At 66.6% G+C, this 12,516-nt stretch overlaps 3 protein-coding genes across 3 annotated transcripts; 2 read left to right on the plus strand and 1 right to left on the minus strand.

The window, feature by feature from the left end:
• The first annotated feature begins 3,696 nt into the window (after positions 1-3,696).
• LOC121160507 (nuclear receptor 2C2 associated protein) lies at positions 3,697-5,366 on the plus strand. The gene is made up of 5 exons (XM_040986376.1): positions 3,697-3,906; positions 4,368-4,458; positions 4,790-4,895; positions 4,973-5,040; positions 5,134-5,366. The coding sequence occupies exons 1-5, from the start codon at positions 3,866-3,868 to the stop codon at positions 5,251-5,253; spliced, it is 426 nt and encodes a 141-aa protein (XP_040842310.1). The 5' UTR covers positions 3,697-3,865; the 3' UTR covers positions 5,254-5,366.
• A 136-nt stretch (positions 5,367-5,502) lies between these two features.
• Positions 5,503-8,829, minus strand: RFXANK (regulatory factor X associated ankyrin containing protein). Its single transcript, XM_040986375.1, has 9 exons — positions 8,606-8,829; positions 7,810-8,153; positions 7,463-7,543; positions 7,295-7,360; positions 7,105-7,205; positions 6,855-6,980; positions 6,499-6,565; positions 6,190-6,270; positions 5,503-5,581 (listed from the first exon to the last, which is right to left on the minus strand). Exons 2-9 carry the CDS (start codon positions 7,988-7,990, stop codon positions 5,526-5,528), a joined length of 759 nt encoding a protein of 252 aa, XP_040842309.1. The 5' UTR covers positions 7,991-8,153; positions 8,606-8,829; the 3' UTR covers positions 5,503-5,525.
• A 259-nt stretch (positions 8,830-9,088) lies between these two features.
• Positions 9,089-11,184, plus strand: BORCS8 (BLOC-1 related complex subunit 8). Its single transcript, XM_040986210.1, has 4 exons — positions 9,089-9,312; positions 9,518-9,630; positions 10,384-10,448; positions 10,629-11,184. The coding sequence occupies exons 1-4, from the start codon at positions 9,276-9,278 to the stop codon at positions 10,741-10,743; spliced, it is 330 nt and encodes a 109-aa protein (XP_040842144.1). The 5' UTR covers positions 9,089-9,275; the 3' UTR covers positions 10,744-11,184.
• Positions 11,185-12,516: the final 1,332 nt, after the last annotated feature.

Below are 12,516 nucleotides of genomic sequence, written 5' to 3' on the forward strand. Positions count from 1 at the left end.
CGCGGGGCCGCTCTACGCATGCGCGCCTCGGGCCGCGGGCGAGGGGCTCCCCGCTATCGGGGGTCTCCCCACCTTCCCTACACACACAATGCAAACCTCCCCCGGGGCCCCGTGCCCGGCTCGGCCGCCTCCCTGCACCCCGGGAACCTCACCGAATGACACACAGGCACTCCGCACGCCCCAACACGGGGCTCGCCCCATCCTCCAGCTGGGAAGACTGAGGCCCAGCAGGGCGGGGGCCACTGCCAGGGTCACGCCCAGGGCATGGGCGGAACTGGCGTTCCCCCACCGCGCCACACACACACACACACACACACACAGACACCACACGCTCAGCTACAGGAAACACAGCTGCAAATCCAGCTGTGACACCCCTGGCCCCAGACACTTTCCAACAGCTCCAGCCCCGACACATGTCAGTCACTCATTCATTCAACCTGAATTCAATCAACATTCACACAGCGGGTTCCATGGCTCTGGACTCAGCAAGTATATGTCCACCCTGGGAGGCCCCCAATCTTTGTTTTGAAAGATTTATTTATATGTATTGGAAAGGCAAATCTACAGAGAGGAGAGCCAAAGAGATCTTCCATATGCTGGTTCACGCCCCAAGTGACCGCAACAACCAGAGCTGAGCCGATCCAAAGCCAGGAGCCAGGAGCCTCCTCCAGGTCTCCCACGCGGGTGCAGGGTCCCAAGGCTGTGGGCCGTCCTCCACTGCTTTCCCAGGCCACAGGCAGGGAGCTGGGTGGGAAGCTGAGCAGCCAGGACTCGAACCGATGCCGAGATAGGAGCTCTTGGCACCCCATGCTTACCGTGTCATTCCACAACGCTGTCAGCCCCAGCCCCACCTGCGCGAAAGCACCCTGGTCCAACCATTTACAACACGGAGGCTCTGGGACTTGTAGACGCTGGAGCACACGGGGAACATGAGCAACTTCCTGCCGCGTGAGAGATGCCAGACACGAAAGACCGCACACACGGTGACTGCCCAGGGCCGAAAGCCCCAGCGGTGGCCAGAGGCCGAGGGAGGGGATGGGCAGTGATGCAGAGGAGGACCAGGGCAGGGGAGGAGAAGGGGCAGGCTGTTTGGGGCATCAAGTTAATAGAAGGTTGCTGTGATGGCTCCATTGGCTAATCCTCCACCAGCAAGTGCCAGCATCCCACAGGGGCGCCAGTTCAAGTCCCGGCTGCTCCGCTTTCCATCCAGCTCCCTGCTTGGTGCACACCCCGGGAGGCTCCAGTCCTCGGGCCCCTGTCACCCATGTGGGAGACTGCAATGAAGCCCTTGGCTCCTGGCTTGGGCGTGGCCCAGCGCGGGCCGGTGTGGCTGTGCAGGTGCCGAGCTCTGTGGGAGACCTACTCTGCCGTCCTCATCCTTGCTCACTCCTGTTCCTGCCTAGCGGGGGGCGGCTCGTGGGGGCGGGGAAGCCCTGGCCTGTGCCAAGGCTGGGCCGAGAGGGGCTGGCCGTGGTCCCAGGGCTGGTGGAAAGAAGGGAAGGGGCGCAGCCTGTTGCCAGGGGGGCCTTGAATGAAGCAGGCTTCCCTGGGAATCCGCCGGGGCTCAAAGAGCTATTTCTAGGTCTGAAGGAGGGCTGGCTGGCCAAGCCCCCGGTCCCAAGCCCTCAAGGCCTTCTCTTATCCCACCGCCCCCACCCCCACCCCATGCACTCACACTGGGGCCCTGGGCCAGTTGCTGGGAGCAGTGGGAACGGTGTGGGGAAGGGGGCTGGCGGTGGTGGGGAGGGATGGTGGAACAGAGTCAAAAAAAAAACCAGTGCAAGTACCCTCCCGGACCCGACCGACCGCTCCCGCAGCTCCAGCAAGTTCCCAAGGTGACCCAAGTCAGGCACAAGTCCCCCGGAACTCCCCACACACAGTGGCAGCCCAGCCCGGACCAGCTCTGGCGGCTCCCGTGCGAGGTGGCCAGGGTCCTTGCTGAAGTTCATGGAGCATGATCGAGGTCATCTCCAGGGCAAGGAAAGGTTTGACACCCACATGTGTGGACAGCGGTTCTGGCAAAGGCTTCTTACGGGGCAGCTCACCCAGCCGTTCAAAGCACTGCTTCCTCCAACATGTAGTGACAGGCAGGGAGGCACAAAGGAGAGAGAGAGAGGGAGAGAGAGCTGCCCATCTGCCGGCTAATTCCCCAAGTGAATTAATTAATTTATGTGCTGGAAAGGGAAAGACCATTAGAGATCTTTCGTCTAGCAGGAGCTGGGCCAAGGGAGAAGCCAGGAGCCAGGAGCCTCTTCCGGGTCTCCCACACAGGTGCAGGGTTCCAAGGCTTTGGGCCGTCCTCCACTGCTTTCCCAGGCCACAGCAGGGAGGGAGCTGGATGGGAAGTGGGGCAGCCGGGGGCACCCGTGTGGGATGGGCAGCAGGTGGTGGCTTAGCACGTGGTGCCAGCTTCTGTGCCCCCACCCACCTCAGCAAACCAGAGGCGCCACTCTTAGGCTTTCTGCAGCCGCCCTGGGATGGAGGCTGGGGAGGTGGGCGTTGTCTATACAGGCTCACATTAGGGGTAAATGCTCCACTCCTGGCAGCCGTGCTGGGAGCCACAGGAGGCTCTTTCAGGCCCAGGGCGCCAGTGAGGCGAGAGGGAAGGAGAGCCAGGAGTTGGCCAGGAGGCATGGCATGGAGTGTGCTGGGGCCAGGCACACCTCCCTGATTGGAGAGTGGGAGGGCCGTCCCTTGGCCCAGTGTCCGCTGTCAAACGGCATTGGAGTGGGTCGTGGGGGGAGTGTCCAAGTTCAGGCACAACAGGTGCCATGAGCTCACAGCGTCCCACCCAGCCAGACACCCTGCTGCAACTTCCTCCTTAATTAGGAAGGCAGAAAATGGGTCAAGCGGAGGCAGGGCACACTGGCCCAGCCTTCAGTGTGGGGCTGGGACTGGGGTGTTGGCAGAGCCGGATCTGGAAGGCAGCAGCTGGTCCAGGAAGCAGCTCCTTTGGCCAGTGACCCAGTTTCCAGCCCCCTGTCGCCAGGAGGGACTCCCGTCCTTCTCACTCCCAGCCCTTTGAGAAAGGACCTGGACCACGCACCATTCAGCTGCAGCCGGGAGCCGCATCCTGCCGGCAGCCACTGTCTGAGAACTTTGTAGTCACACAGCAGGATCGGACGGAGCCGGGTCCTGTCTCAAACGCCTCCCTGGGATGCAGCCACACACACACACACACACACACACACACACACACACGGTTCCTTGGAATGCAGCATGGCTCACCCACCCACAGGTCCCCTTCCACACCTGTCACCCTGTCCCCCACTTAGGCAGCTGCAGGTGCCACACTGCCCCCCGGGTCAGTTCTCCCAGCCTTCTGCTGGCCCTCGGCCCTGGCGCCATGGGGCTGGGACTGTCCGCCTGGTCCCATGCCTGAACCATCTGTATGGGATTGCTCGGGTCTCCTGGGACACCTCGCAGCATGGAGGCCTGCCTCCTCCTCCCCAGTCGGCTTCTTTGGCCGCTGTGGGAGTTCCTGAGCTAGGAGTCCAGACAGCCAGGGGTCAGGGCGCCTGGAGCACGCCCGGGAGGCTCCAGCACGGGCCCTTTAAGAAGCCGGCGCGGGGGGCGGGCACACGCGCAGGCCCCGCCCCAGAGGCGGGCACACACCCAAGCCCCGCCCAGGGCCGGGCGGTGGGCGGAGCCGGGGAGGGCCCTGTGCGCAGGCGCGGCTTCCACGCGGTTCCGGGTTCCAGATCCGAACCGACATTGTTGTTTGTTTTTTTCCCTCCTTCTTTCTGGATCCGCGGGAAAGGGCAGTTTTTCTTCCTACTTTTCTCCCTCCCAACGCCTTCGGGAGGTGGTCGGTGGACACGGTGACCGGACGGCGGGGCTCGAACTCCGGGCTTGGGGAGCCGAGATGAATCCCCAGTCTCTGGTTTGCGCCCAGACTGTGAGCAGGTGAGAGGGGCAGGGGAGAGGGGGCAGGGGAGAGGGGCAGGGGGAGAGGGGCGGGGGGAGAGGGGCAGGGGGAGAGGGACAGGGGGAGGGGGAGAGGGGCGGGGGGAGAGGGGCAGGGGAGAGGGGCAGGGGGAGCAGGAGAGAAGTGTCCGGTGTGTGTGGAGGCACGCAGAGAAGGGTTGTGGGGTGCACCACAAGAACGGGTGTGGGGGTGTCCAGGGAAGGGATGGGGGCGTACCCAGGGAAGGGGAGTATGGAGGGAAACCCCGGGGAGGGGTGGGGATGTGGGGCGCTCAGGGAGGGGTGTGGGGGTGTGGGGCATTCAGGGAGGGGTGAGGGGCGCTCAGGGAGGGGTGTGGGGGTGTGGGGCGCTCAGGGAGGGGTGTGGGGCGCTCAGGGAGGGGTGTGGGGGACGGTGCTGGGCTCAGCCGCCCCCTGCTCCTCCCGTGGCGTCCCTGCAGGGTGAGCTCGGTGCTGAATCGTGACACGCGGCAGTTTGGAAAGAAACACCTGTTTGACCAGGACGAGGAGACGTGCTGGAACTCCGACCAGGTGGGGCGCCCCGACGTGAAGGAGACGGGGGTGGCGAGTGACTGGGGGCGCCCTGACGTGAAGGAGACGGGGGTGGCGTGTGACTGGGGCGCCCCAACGTGAAGGAGACGGGGTGGCGGGTGACTGGGGCGCCCTGACGTGAAGGAGACGGGGGTGGCGTGTGACTGGTCGCCCCGACGTGAAGGAGACGGGGGTGGCGAGTGACTGGGGGCCCTGACGTGAAGGAGACAGGGTGGCGAGTGACGGGGCGCCCCGACCCCAGGGATGTGGATGGCCGGCCGTCGCCCGCATGGCTGGGCCCGCCGCGTAAGGGCCTTTGAAACCCCCCCAGGGTCCCTGCCAGTGGGTGACGCTCGAGTTCCCGCAGCGCAGCCGGATCCTCCAGCTGCAGATCCAGTTCCAGGGGGGCTTCGCCAGTCGTCGCGTGCGCCTGGAAGGTACTGGAAGGTTCCGGGAGGAGAGGGGGTGGGCTGCACCCCAGGCCCTGCCCTGTGTGTGTCTCCTTCTGTCGCAGCTTCCCAAGGGCAGGATGCCCTCCGCAAGGTCACAGAGTTCTTCCCCGAGGACAGTAACTCCCTCCAGATATCCTGGCTCTGGGGGGCACGACTCAGGGTCGGGGAGCGGGTGGGGAGCGCCAGGCCCTGCCGGCTACTGTCCTTGACCGCCCAGCTCCACAGCTTCCCCGTGCCGGCAGCCGAGGCCGACCGGCTCAAGGTGACCTTCGAGGAGGCCACGGACTTTTTCGGCCGCGTCGTCGTCTACCACCTACGGGTGCTGGGGGAGAAGGTGGCGTGAGATCGCAAGGGAAGGTGGCGGTGGTCGGGTGGCAGCCGCCTCCTCCTGGGAGCCCTCCTCCGGCCCCGGCAAGTCAGCTTGTATGTGCGGAACGTTTTATTGGCCGCTGTGGGGAAGGCCCCGCTCCCCTCCCGTCCTCCCCGCGTCTGTCCAGGAGCTGCCGCAATGCCAGCCAGTCCCGGGTTGCGCCCCGGTCCCGGGTGGGCCGCTTGAATTCCCTGAGTGTTGGAGTCGCCCGGCCTGCGCCCAGCCGCGCGTGGGGTCCCTGGCGGTCACTCGGGGTCGCACTGGAAGAGTTTCAGGATGTGGTTCTCCATCGCCTGTTGCACTGTCCGGTTGAGGGCAGAGGGGAGGAGAAAGAAAGGCATCCGTGAGGTTGGACACGCTGCCCTGGCCAAGCTAGACTTACCCAGTCCTGGGGGCCTGCCTGGAGGAAGCCACCCACCGCGTCCCAGCCCGTAAAAGTCCTGAAGACTATTTTCAGAGTTCTATAAAGTATCTTCTGAGGTTGCAGTGGGTTAAGCTGCTACCTGCAGCGCTGGTGGCTGTGTGAGGCCCCGCTTCCCACCCAGCTCCCTGCCTGTGGCCTGGGAAAGCAGTGGAGGACGGCCCACAGCCTTGGGACCCTGCACCCGTGTGGGAGACCCTGGAGAGGCTCCTGGCTCCTGGCTGTGGATGCGCTCAGCTCTGGCTGTTGCAGCCACTTGGGGAGTGAGCCAGCGGTGGAAGACCTTTGTTCTGTCCCTGTCACTTGGTCTTTCAATGAAATAAATGACATAAATCTTAAAAAAAAAATCGCAGTGTTGGGCGGGAGCTGCCTCATTCAGTGTCCAGGGAAGAGTGGGCCACGCAGCCCGCCGTGCCCGTGCAGCCCGCTGTGCCCGTGCAGCCTGCCGTGCCCGCCCCCTCTGCCCACTGCGTCCATCCCCGGCTGACCTCTGCGGTAACCCAAGGCCACGGCCAGGTCCATCGGAGTGTAGCCAGAGTCGGCTTCGGTGGTCAGGTCAGCGCCTCGGGCTGAGACAGCAGGTGCGGGGAGCTCTCGGGGTACAGCCTGGGTGACCCCTCCATCCCTCCAGCCTGGTCTGCACTCAACAAAGAGCTCCGGGGTCCCCAAGACCTGAGGCCCAGGGCCAGGACATGACCCGCCCTCCCACGCCCAGCTCCTCCCGTGGGCAGTGCAGGCAGTGTGACCTCCCGTGGGCAGGACCAGCTGGGGGGCTCGGGGACCCCACCCTCACTCACCCAGCAAGGCCTCAACGCACTTCACGTGGTTCCCACGCACGGCGTACAGCAGAGGTGTTCCTCCATTCTGTCCGGCGGGGGTGGTGGTGATGGGGGGGGGACTGAAGCTTTGGCTCCAGCCCCGCCTCCTGCTGCCCCAGACCCCCTGATTTAAAGGGGATCCCCTTCCTCCCTCCCTGCTCACCCCCTCTTGGCATGTCTTTCTCCTCCCTAGGATCTCAGTACTTGACGCCTGCTCCCCTCACAGCTGCCTGTGCACCTGCCATCACATCCCCACCCCGACCGGGAGGGGGCGGTGCCTGGGCCTGACATTCCTACAGGTTGGGGTGACCGTGGATGGAGGAGGGGCCGCTCACCCAGTCGTAGATGTTGATGTCCACGTCCCGTTCCAAGAGCAGCCCCACGATGTCCGTGTAGCCGCCCATGCTGGCCAGCGACAGGGCACTCTCCCGCTCCTTGGCCAGGATGTGGGGGTCAGCCCCCTGGAGACGAGCCAGGGCGGGCGGTGACGGGAGGGCAGGAGGCGGCTGTCCGCTTGGACCCCCCTCCCCGCGGCCGCCCCATGCTGCTGCCCGGGCGCACGGCCGCGGGCGGGCAGCCACGTACCCAGTCCAGCAGAAAGCGGACCGTCTCGATCTCCCCGAACGCCGAGGCCCAGATGAGCGGGGTGAAGCCGCGTTCGTCTGGCTTGTTGACGAGGTTGTCGCCTGCCGGGCGGGCAGAGGGGGCACAGTGCCACGGGGGCATGACGGGCTGTGTGTGCCCCGCGCCCGCGCATCCCCGACAGAAAACACACCTTTGCGAAGATACTCCTTCAGCTGGCTCAGTTCGCCCTGCGCTGCGAGCTGATGGATGGACAGGGCTGGGGGCGGGAGGCAGAGTTCGCGCCGTGCCTCAGTTTACCCTCTGCAGCTCAGCCCCCTGCCTCCTCCCTCCCTCCGCACCCCGGGGTGCTCTCACTCACAGTCCAGGGTGGCAGGCAGCGCCGACACCTCGTTCCCCCGCTGCCGGTTAGTGAGCGTAGTGGAGTGTTTCAGGGAATTGCCTGCAAGCGGGGGAAGAGGGTGCGGGGCTGGCATCTCCCACCATGCCCAGCCCGGGACACCCTGCTGTGTTGCCGGGCGCCCTGTGCGGGTCTCCCAGGTCGCTGGCAGGTGCCCAGGTCCTTGAGCTGGTCCTTACTGCCCCCAGGGTGCCCAGCAGCAAGGAGCTGGACTGGAAAATGGAGCAGACAGGAACCAGCGGATAGGGGCTCCCTCCCTTTCTCCCTCTCTCTCTCTCTCTCTCTCCCCCCCAGGTCCAGGCACTCACCTTGCAGCGGGGAGACGCTTGCCTCCGGCTCAGGGTTGCCCGGCTCCGGGGTGCAGGGGAACAGGCTGAGAACCACCGTGTCCGAGCCATCGGCGGCGTCCTCTTCGGGGTCCCCGGGGCCCGGGCCGGGGGCCAGCTGCTGGCCCAGCCCCAGCTCCTGCGCAGGCTGTGTGAGCTCCATGGGTGGAGGAGCCGGCAGAGGGGCGTGCACGGCGTGACAACTCCGGGTTCTTGTTGTTTTCAATATTGATTTCGAAACAGAGATCTCCCACCCCTAGACGCCCACGACGGGTGGGTGTTGGGGCTGGCAGGTGCCCGGGCGCCGCGGCCCATACACAAGGGAACTGGAACAAAACGCAAAGACCTGGCACCCCGACACCAAGCCCTCCAACACTGCATCTGTGCCTCGTGGGGCGCGCTCACGGCTGCACCCCCAAATGCTCGCCCCTGTATACATGGCTGGAACTGCGAGCTGAAAAATCCCCGACTCCACCAGCCCACCCGCATCCCTAAACCTGCAGCTTGCACCCCCTTTCAAAGCTGGGGTGCTGTGGCCAGCCTGTCGGGGGGGTCGGGGGTGCATTCCACCCTCCAGCCCGGGAGAAGTGACTTAGAACTCTGAGCCGTGAGACAATGGGGTCAGGAGGCGTCCAGGCCAGCATGTCCCCCGACAGGCGCTGGGCAGGGGCGCCTGTCCACAGCAGGGGCTTCTCTGGGGTTCGGGGGTCCCCAGAGCTGGTGTGCGCCTCCCTTCCCTCCCCGGCACGACCGACCCCCCGCCCAGGGCTCCACTCACCTCCCCCTCGAGCGGTCTCCGGCCCTCCGCACCGCAAGCCGGGGTCCCCCCGCAAAAGTTGGGGGTGCAATTCACAAAGTTTTCCCTTTTTTCCGATCTAGCTGGGCACAAGGCGGCAGGCCGGACCCTCAGGGCACCGCCGGCCGCTGCTGGGACAGAAAGCAACTTGAAACGCACCTCGGCTGGCTCCCCACCCCCAGCGCTCCCCGCCCAGCGCGCCTGCGCACCCCAACACCCAGGCTGTCTGGCTCTTTAAGAACAGGGAGGGCGTGGCTTCCGCCGGACTCAAGCGCCTGCGCATTCTTTCTTCCCGAAGCTGAAGAAGCGACGGGCGGGAGGGGGTGGAAACGCTGCCTGTGCGGCTCCGCCCACAAGGGAGGAGCGTTCGAGGACGAACCAATCCGCTTTCTGCTTAGGGCGGGGCATCGCCCGGGAAAGTGGGCGGGGCGTCCTGTCTTTAAAGGGGGACGTGCCATGGTTGGGTCTGCGTAGGAGGGCAGGTCGGCGGCCCCTTCCTCTCCTCACCCGCTTCCGGGCTGCTCCCCTCCGCAGCCCCCCGACTCTCCACCTCGGGGACCCCGAGACCAGGCCCGGCGACACCCGGAACTGCCGCCGCGCGCCGTCCCGACTTCCGGTTCCGGTGCTGGCTGTCCCGAGTCCGGGATCCGCCATGGAGGAGGCGGAGATGCAGATCAAGGGGAAGAAAGGTGGTCGGGGCGGCGGGCCGGGGCTGCGCGCGGGGAGGCCGGTTCGAGCCCCGCCGGGTCCCCTACGCGGGCCCAGGGTGCTCGGGCCACGGGCCCGGAGCTGCGGCAGCCGGGACTCGAACCGGCGCCTGACGGGGCCGAGGGGAGAGCAGTCCAGGCTCTAACGTTTGGTCTTCTTGTCTCCGTCCCCGGGGTGGGCGTTCAGTCACGGACAAGTTCACCGAGAGCGTGTACGTGCTGGCCAACGAGCCGTCCGTGGCCCTGTACCGCCTGCAGGAGCATGTGCGCCGCTCCCTGCCCGAGCTGGCCCAGCACAAGGTGAGCAGGGGGCTGCGGGAGGGTCCTGCCGTGTGGGGATGGGGGCTGCAGGAGGGTCCTGCCGTGTGGGGACGGGGGCTGCAGGAGGGTCCTGCCGTGTGGGGACGGGGGCTGCGGGAGGGTCCTGCCGTGTGGGGACGGGGCAGGGGGCTGCAGGAGGGTCCTGCCGTGTGGGGACGGGGGCTGCGGGAGGGTCCTGCCGTGTGGGGACGGGGCAGGGGGCTGCAGGAGGGTCCTGCCGTGTGGGGACGGGGCAGGGGGCTGCAGGAGGGTCCTGCCGTGTGGGGACGGACAGGGCAGGGGGCTGCAGGAGGGTCCTGCCGTGTGGGGACAGGGGAGGGGGCTGCAGGAGGGTCCTGCCGTGTGGGGACGGGGGCAAGGGGCTGCAGGAGGGTCCTGTCATCAGGGGCAGGGGGCTGCAGGAGGGTCCTGCCGTGTGGGGACGGGGCAGGGGGCTGCAGGAGGGTCCTGCCGTGTGGGGACGGGGGCTGCAGGAGGGTCCTGCCGTGTGGGGACGGGGGCTGCAGGAGGGTCCTGCCGTGTGGGGACGGGGCAGGGGGCTGCAGGAGGGTCCTGCCGTGTGGGGACGGGGCAGGGGTCAGGAGGGTCCTGTCATCAGGGGCAGGGGGCTGCAGGACCCTCCTCCTGTGTGGGAGGCAGGCCAGCCCCTCCCCGTGGCAGGTTAGGGTGGACAGTGCGGGGATGCTGTCCACACCCCGGCTGACAGCCCCGCCTGCCCGCCCCTACCTGCAGGCCGACATGCAGCGCTGGGAGGAGCAGAGCCAGGGAGCAATCTACACGGTGGAGTATGCCTGCAGGTGCGCGCATGCCCCAGGCCTGTGCCCCCTGCCCAGCCCCTGGCCTGCCCGTGCACCCTGCCCCGGCCCCTTGGCCACCCCTGCCGTCTGTCGCAGAGGAGGAGGGATGGGTCGCCCAGCAGGTGTGTGCCACAGCCCCTCGGTGGGCTCACTGCCCCGCTCCCGCCCCCACTTTGGCAGCGCGGTGAAGAGCCTGGTGGACAGCAGCGTGTATTTCCACAGCGTCGAGGGACTGCTCAGGCAGGCCATCAGCATCCGCGACCACATGAACGCGGCCGCCCAGGGCCACAGGTAGCCATCCTGCAGCCGCGCCCACGCACCTGCCGGCCCAGCGTCTCCTGGGGGGTGGGTTCTGGCGACTCCCCTCCACCTCTGGCGCCTGACTGTGCTGTGGACCTGGGCGCTGGGCGGGAGAACAGCAACGCGATGCATTCAGGCGGCCACGCCTCTGCCCCTGGTCGCCAGCTCACCCTGCAGTCCACGGACAGAGGGCAGCAGGGGCCCAGGAGGTGGCTGGTCTGACGGACTGGGCGGGGAGGAGTGGCCGGTCTGTGGAACCCCGGCTAGTGGAGCCTGGGGGGGGGGGTGTGCGTGCACGGGGGGGCTTGGAGCAGGGCAGCGGGCAGGTGAGACCCTTGGGGTGAAGCCCTTGTGGGTGCAGGGCCTCACCCCGGGAGCTGTTCTCGGCAACCCTTTCGTTTTCCCTGTAATTTAATAAACGCGCGGTGTGAGAGCGGCTGGAAGACCTAGAGCTTCCATGACAAGGGGCGGGAAAGGGGTGCCCTCCCCTGGCAGGGCTGCGGGCTCCTGCAGGCAGTCACAGCCCACGGGGGACACTCCACCCACATCCCTCCTGCCCGGGTGGACGCTGGCTGGCTGTCCCCATCCGTCCTCTCCAGCGCCCCCTTGTGCCTGCTGTGGACTCCCTGAACATTGAACTCGAAATGCAGTTCAGAATTATCTAACCCGTGCGGTTAAGTCACCCAGATGCCCACGGCGCCCGGGCTGGACCAGGCAGGAGCTCCATCCGGGTCTCCCGCACAGCTGGCAGGGCTTCAAACACTTGGACCATGCTCCACTACCTTCACAGGTCCAAGGTAGCTGGGACTGGAGCTGGCGCTCCAATGGCAGGCTAACGCGCTGCACCACGGTGCCTGGCCCGAGCTGGGTCCTGGTTTGGAAGGGGGAACGCAATGACCCGGTATGACCCAGTCCCCCTTCCCTGCTTCCCTCAGCCTGATCCCAGGAGAGACTGGGGCCTCCCGCACCCCAACCCAGCTCAGTCCCACCCTGCCCTCCCCACTCAACTCCACTTCCCAGAGGGCACCTGCTGTCTGCACTCACGGGCTCTCCAGGTGATCTGGGGCTTGGCCTCGCCATCTTTCTCACCCGCCTGGCCGGGGCTGCCGCCTGCTGTCCACTCCCCCAGCCAGCTCAGAGCCCGTGGGCTCACACACTGTCCCCGCTGGCCACTTGACAACGGCTGGGGGGGCCTCCTTCCCACCCACCCCGTGCTCCCCTTGACCTTGACCTGCGGGTCACAGTCCCCTCTCCTGGGCACCCAGGAAGTACCCCCTCTCACTGGGCCGGACTTGGGGTCGCGTGGCTGTGTGCCGGTCATGGGCAGACCGGAGGTGCCCACATCTCATCTCCGTGGTCCCCACCCTGCACAGCGTCACCGCAGCCCGGGACAGAACCCAGCTTCCCAAGGGCAGGAGCCGGGAGCTGTGTCCTGGTCTCACACAGGTGCAGGGCCCCAGGCACCGGGCTGCTCCCCCTGGGCACATGAGCAAGGGGGCTGGACCAGAGTGTCCAGGCCGAGGCTTTGCCCAGCCCCAGCAGGTGCACAGTTAACGCGTCTGCTCTGGGGATCCTCGGGGTCCACCCCCAGCTCCAGGAGTGGGTATGGTGGCCTGGCCAGCCACATCCCCCATCTCCTTGGTCAAGGTGACTGGCCTGAGCCGAGCTCACGACCCAGAGAGGTGGGAGGCAGAGGGAGGGCGGTCAGCGGGGAGCGGGCCTGGGTCCCACCGCACCTGTCACCCACAGGAAAAACTCAACTCGGCAT

Source organism: Ochotona curzoniae, unplaced genomic scaffold, assembly GCF_017591425.1.
Source record: "Ochotona curzoniae isolate NIBS_2020 unplaced genomic scaffold, NIBS_Ocur_1.0 contig_4502, whole genome shotgun sequence".
NCBI classification, from domain to species: Eukaryota; Metazoa; Chordata; class Mammalia; order Lagomorpha; family Ochotonidae; genus Ochotona; species Ochotona curzoniae.

What these genes read in the sequence shown, in the direction of transcription:
- LOC121160507 (XM_040986376.1), top strand. Translation starts at nt 3,866, where the DNA reads ATGAATCCCCAGTCTCTGGTTTGCGCCCAGACTGTGAGCAG. An exon ending in TCGTCGCGTGCGCCTGGAAG is followed by an intron (nt 4,896 to 4,972) that starts GTACTGGAAGGT and finishes CTTCTGTCGCAG; the next exon opens with CTTCCCAAGGGCAGGATGCC. An exon ending in AGGACAGTAACTCCCTCCAG is followed by an intron (nt 5,041 to 5,133) that starts ATATCCTGGCTC and finishes GCCCAGCTCCAC; the next exon opens with AGCTTCCCCGTGCCGGCAGC.
- RFXANK (XM_040986375.1), bottom strand. Translation starts at nt 7,990, where the DNA reads ATGGAGCTCACACAGCCTGCGCAGGAGCTGGGGCTGGGCCAGCAGCTG. An exon ending in GCTGCCTGCCACCCTGGACT is followed by an intron (nt 7,361 to 7,462) that starts GTGAGTGAGAGC and finishes TCCCGCCCCCAG; the next exon opens with CCCTGTCCATCCATCAGCTC. An exon ending in ACATCAACATCTACGACTGG is followed by an intron (nt 6,566 to 6,854) that starts GTGAGCGGCCCC and finishes CCCGCCGGACAG; the next exon opens with AATGGAGGAACACCTCTGCT.
- BORCS8 (XM_040986210.1), top strand. Translation starts at nt 9,276, where the DNA reads ATGGAGGAGGCGGAGATGCAGATCAAGGGGAAGAAAG. An exon ending in GCAGATCAAGGGGAAGAAAG is followed by an intron (nt 9,313 to 9,517) that starts GTGGTCGGGGCG and finishes GTGGGCGTTCAG; the next exon opens with TCACGGACAAGTTCACCGAG. An exon ending in CCGAGCTGGCCCAGCACAAG is followed by an intron (nt 9,631 to 10,383) that starts GTGAGCAGGGGG and finishes CCCTACCTGCAG; the next exon opens with GCCGACATGCAGCGCTGGGA.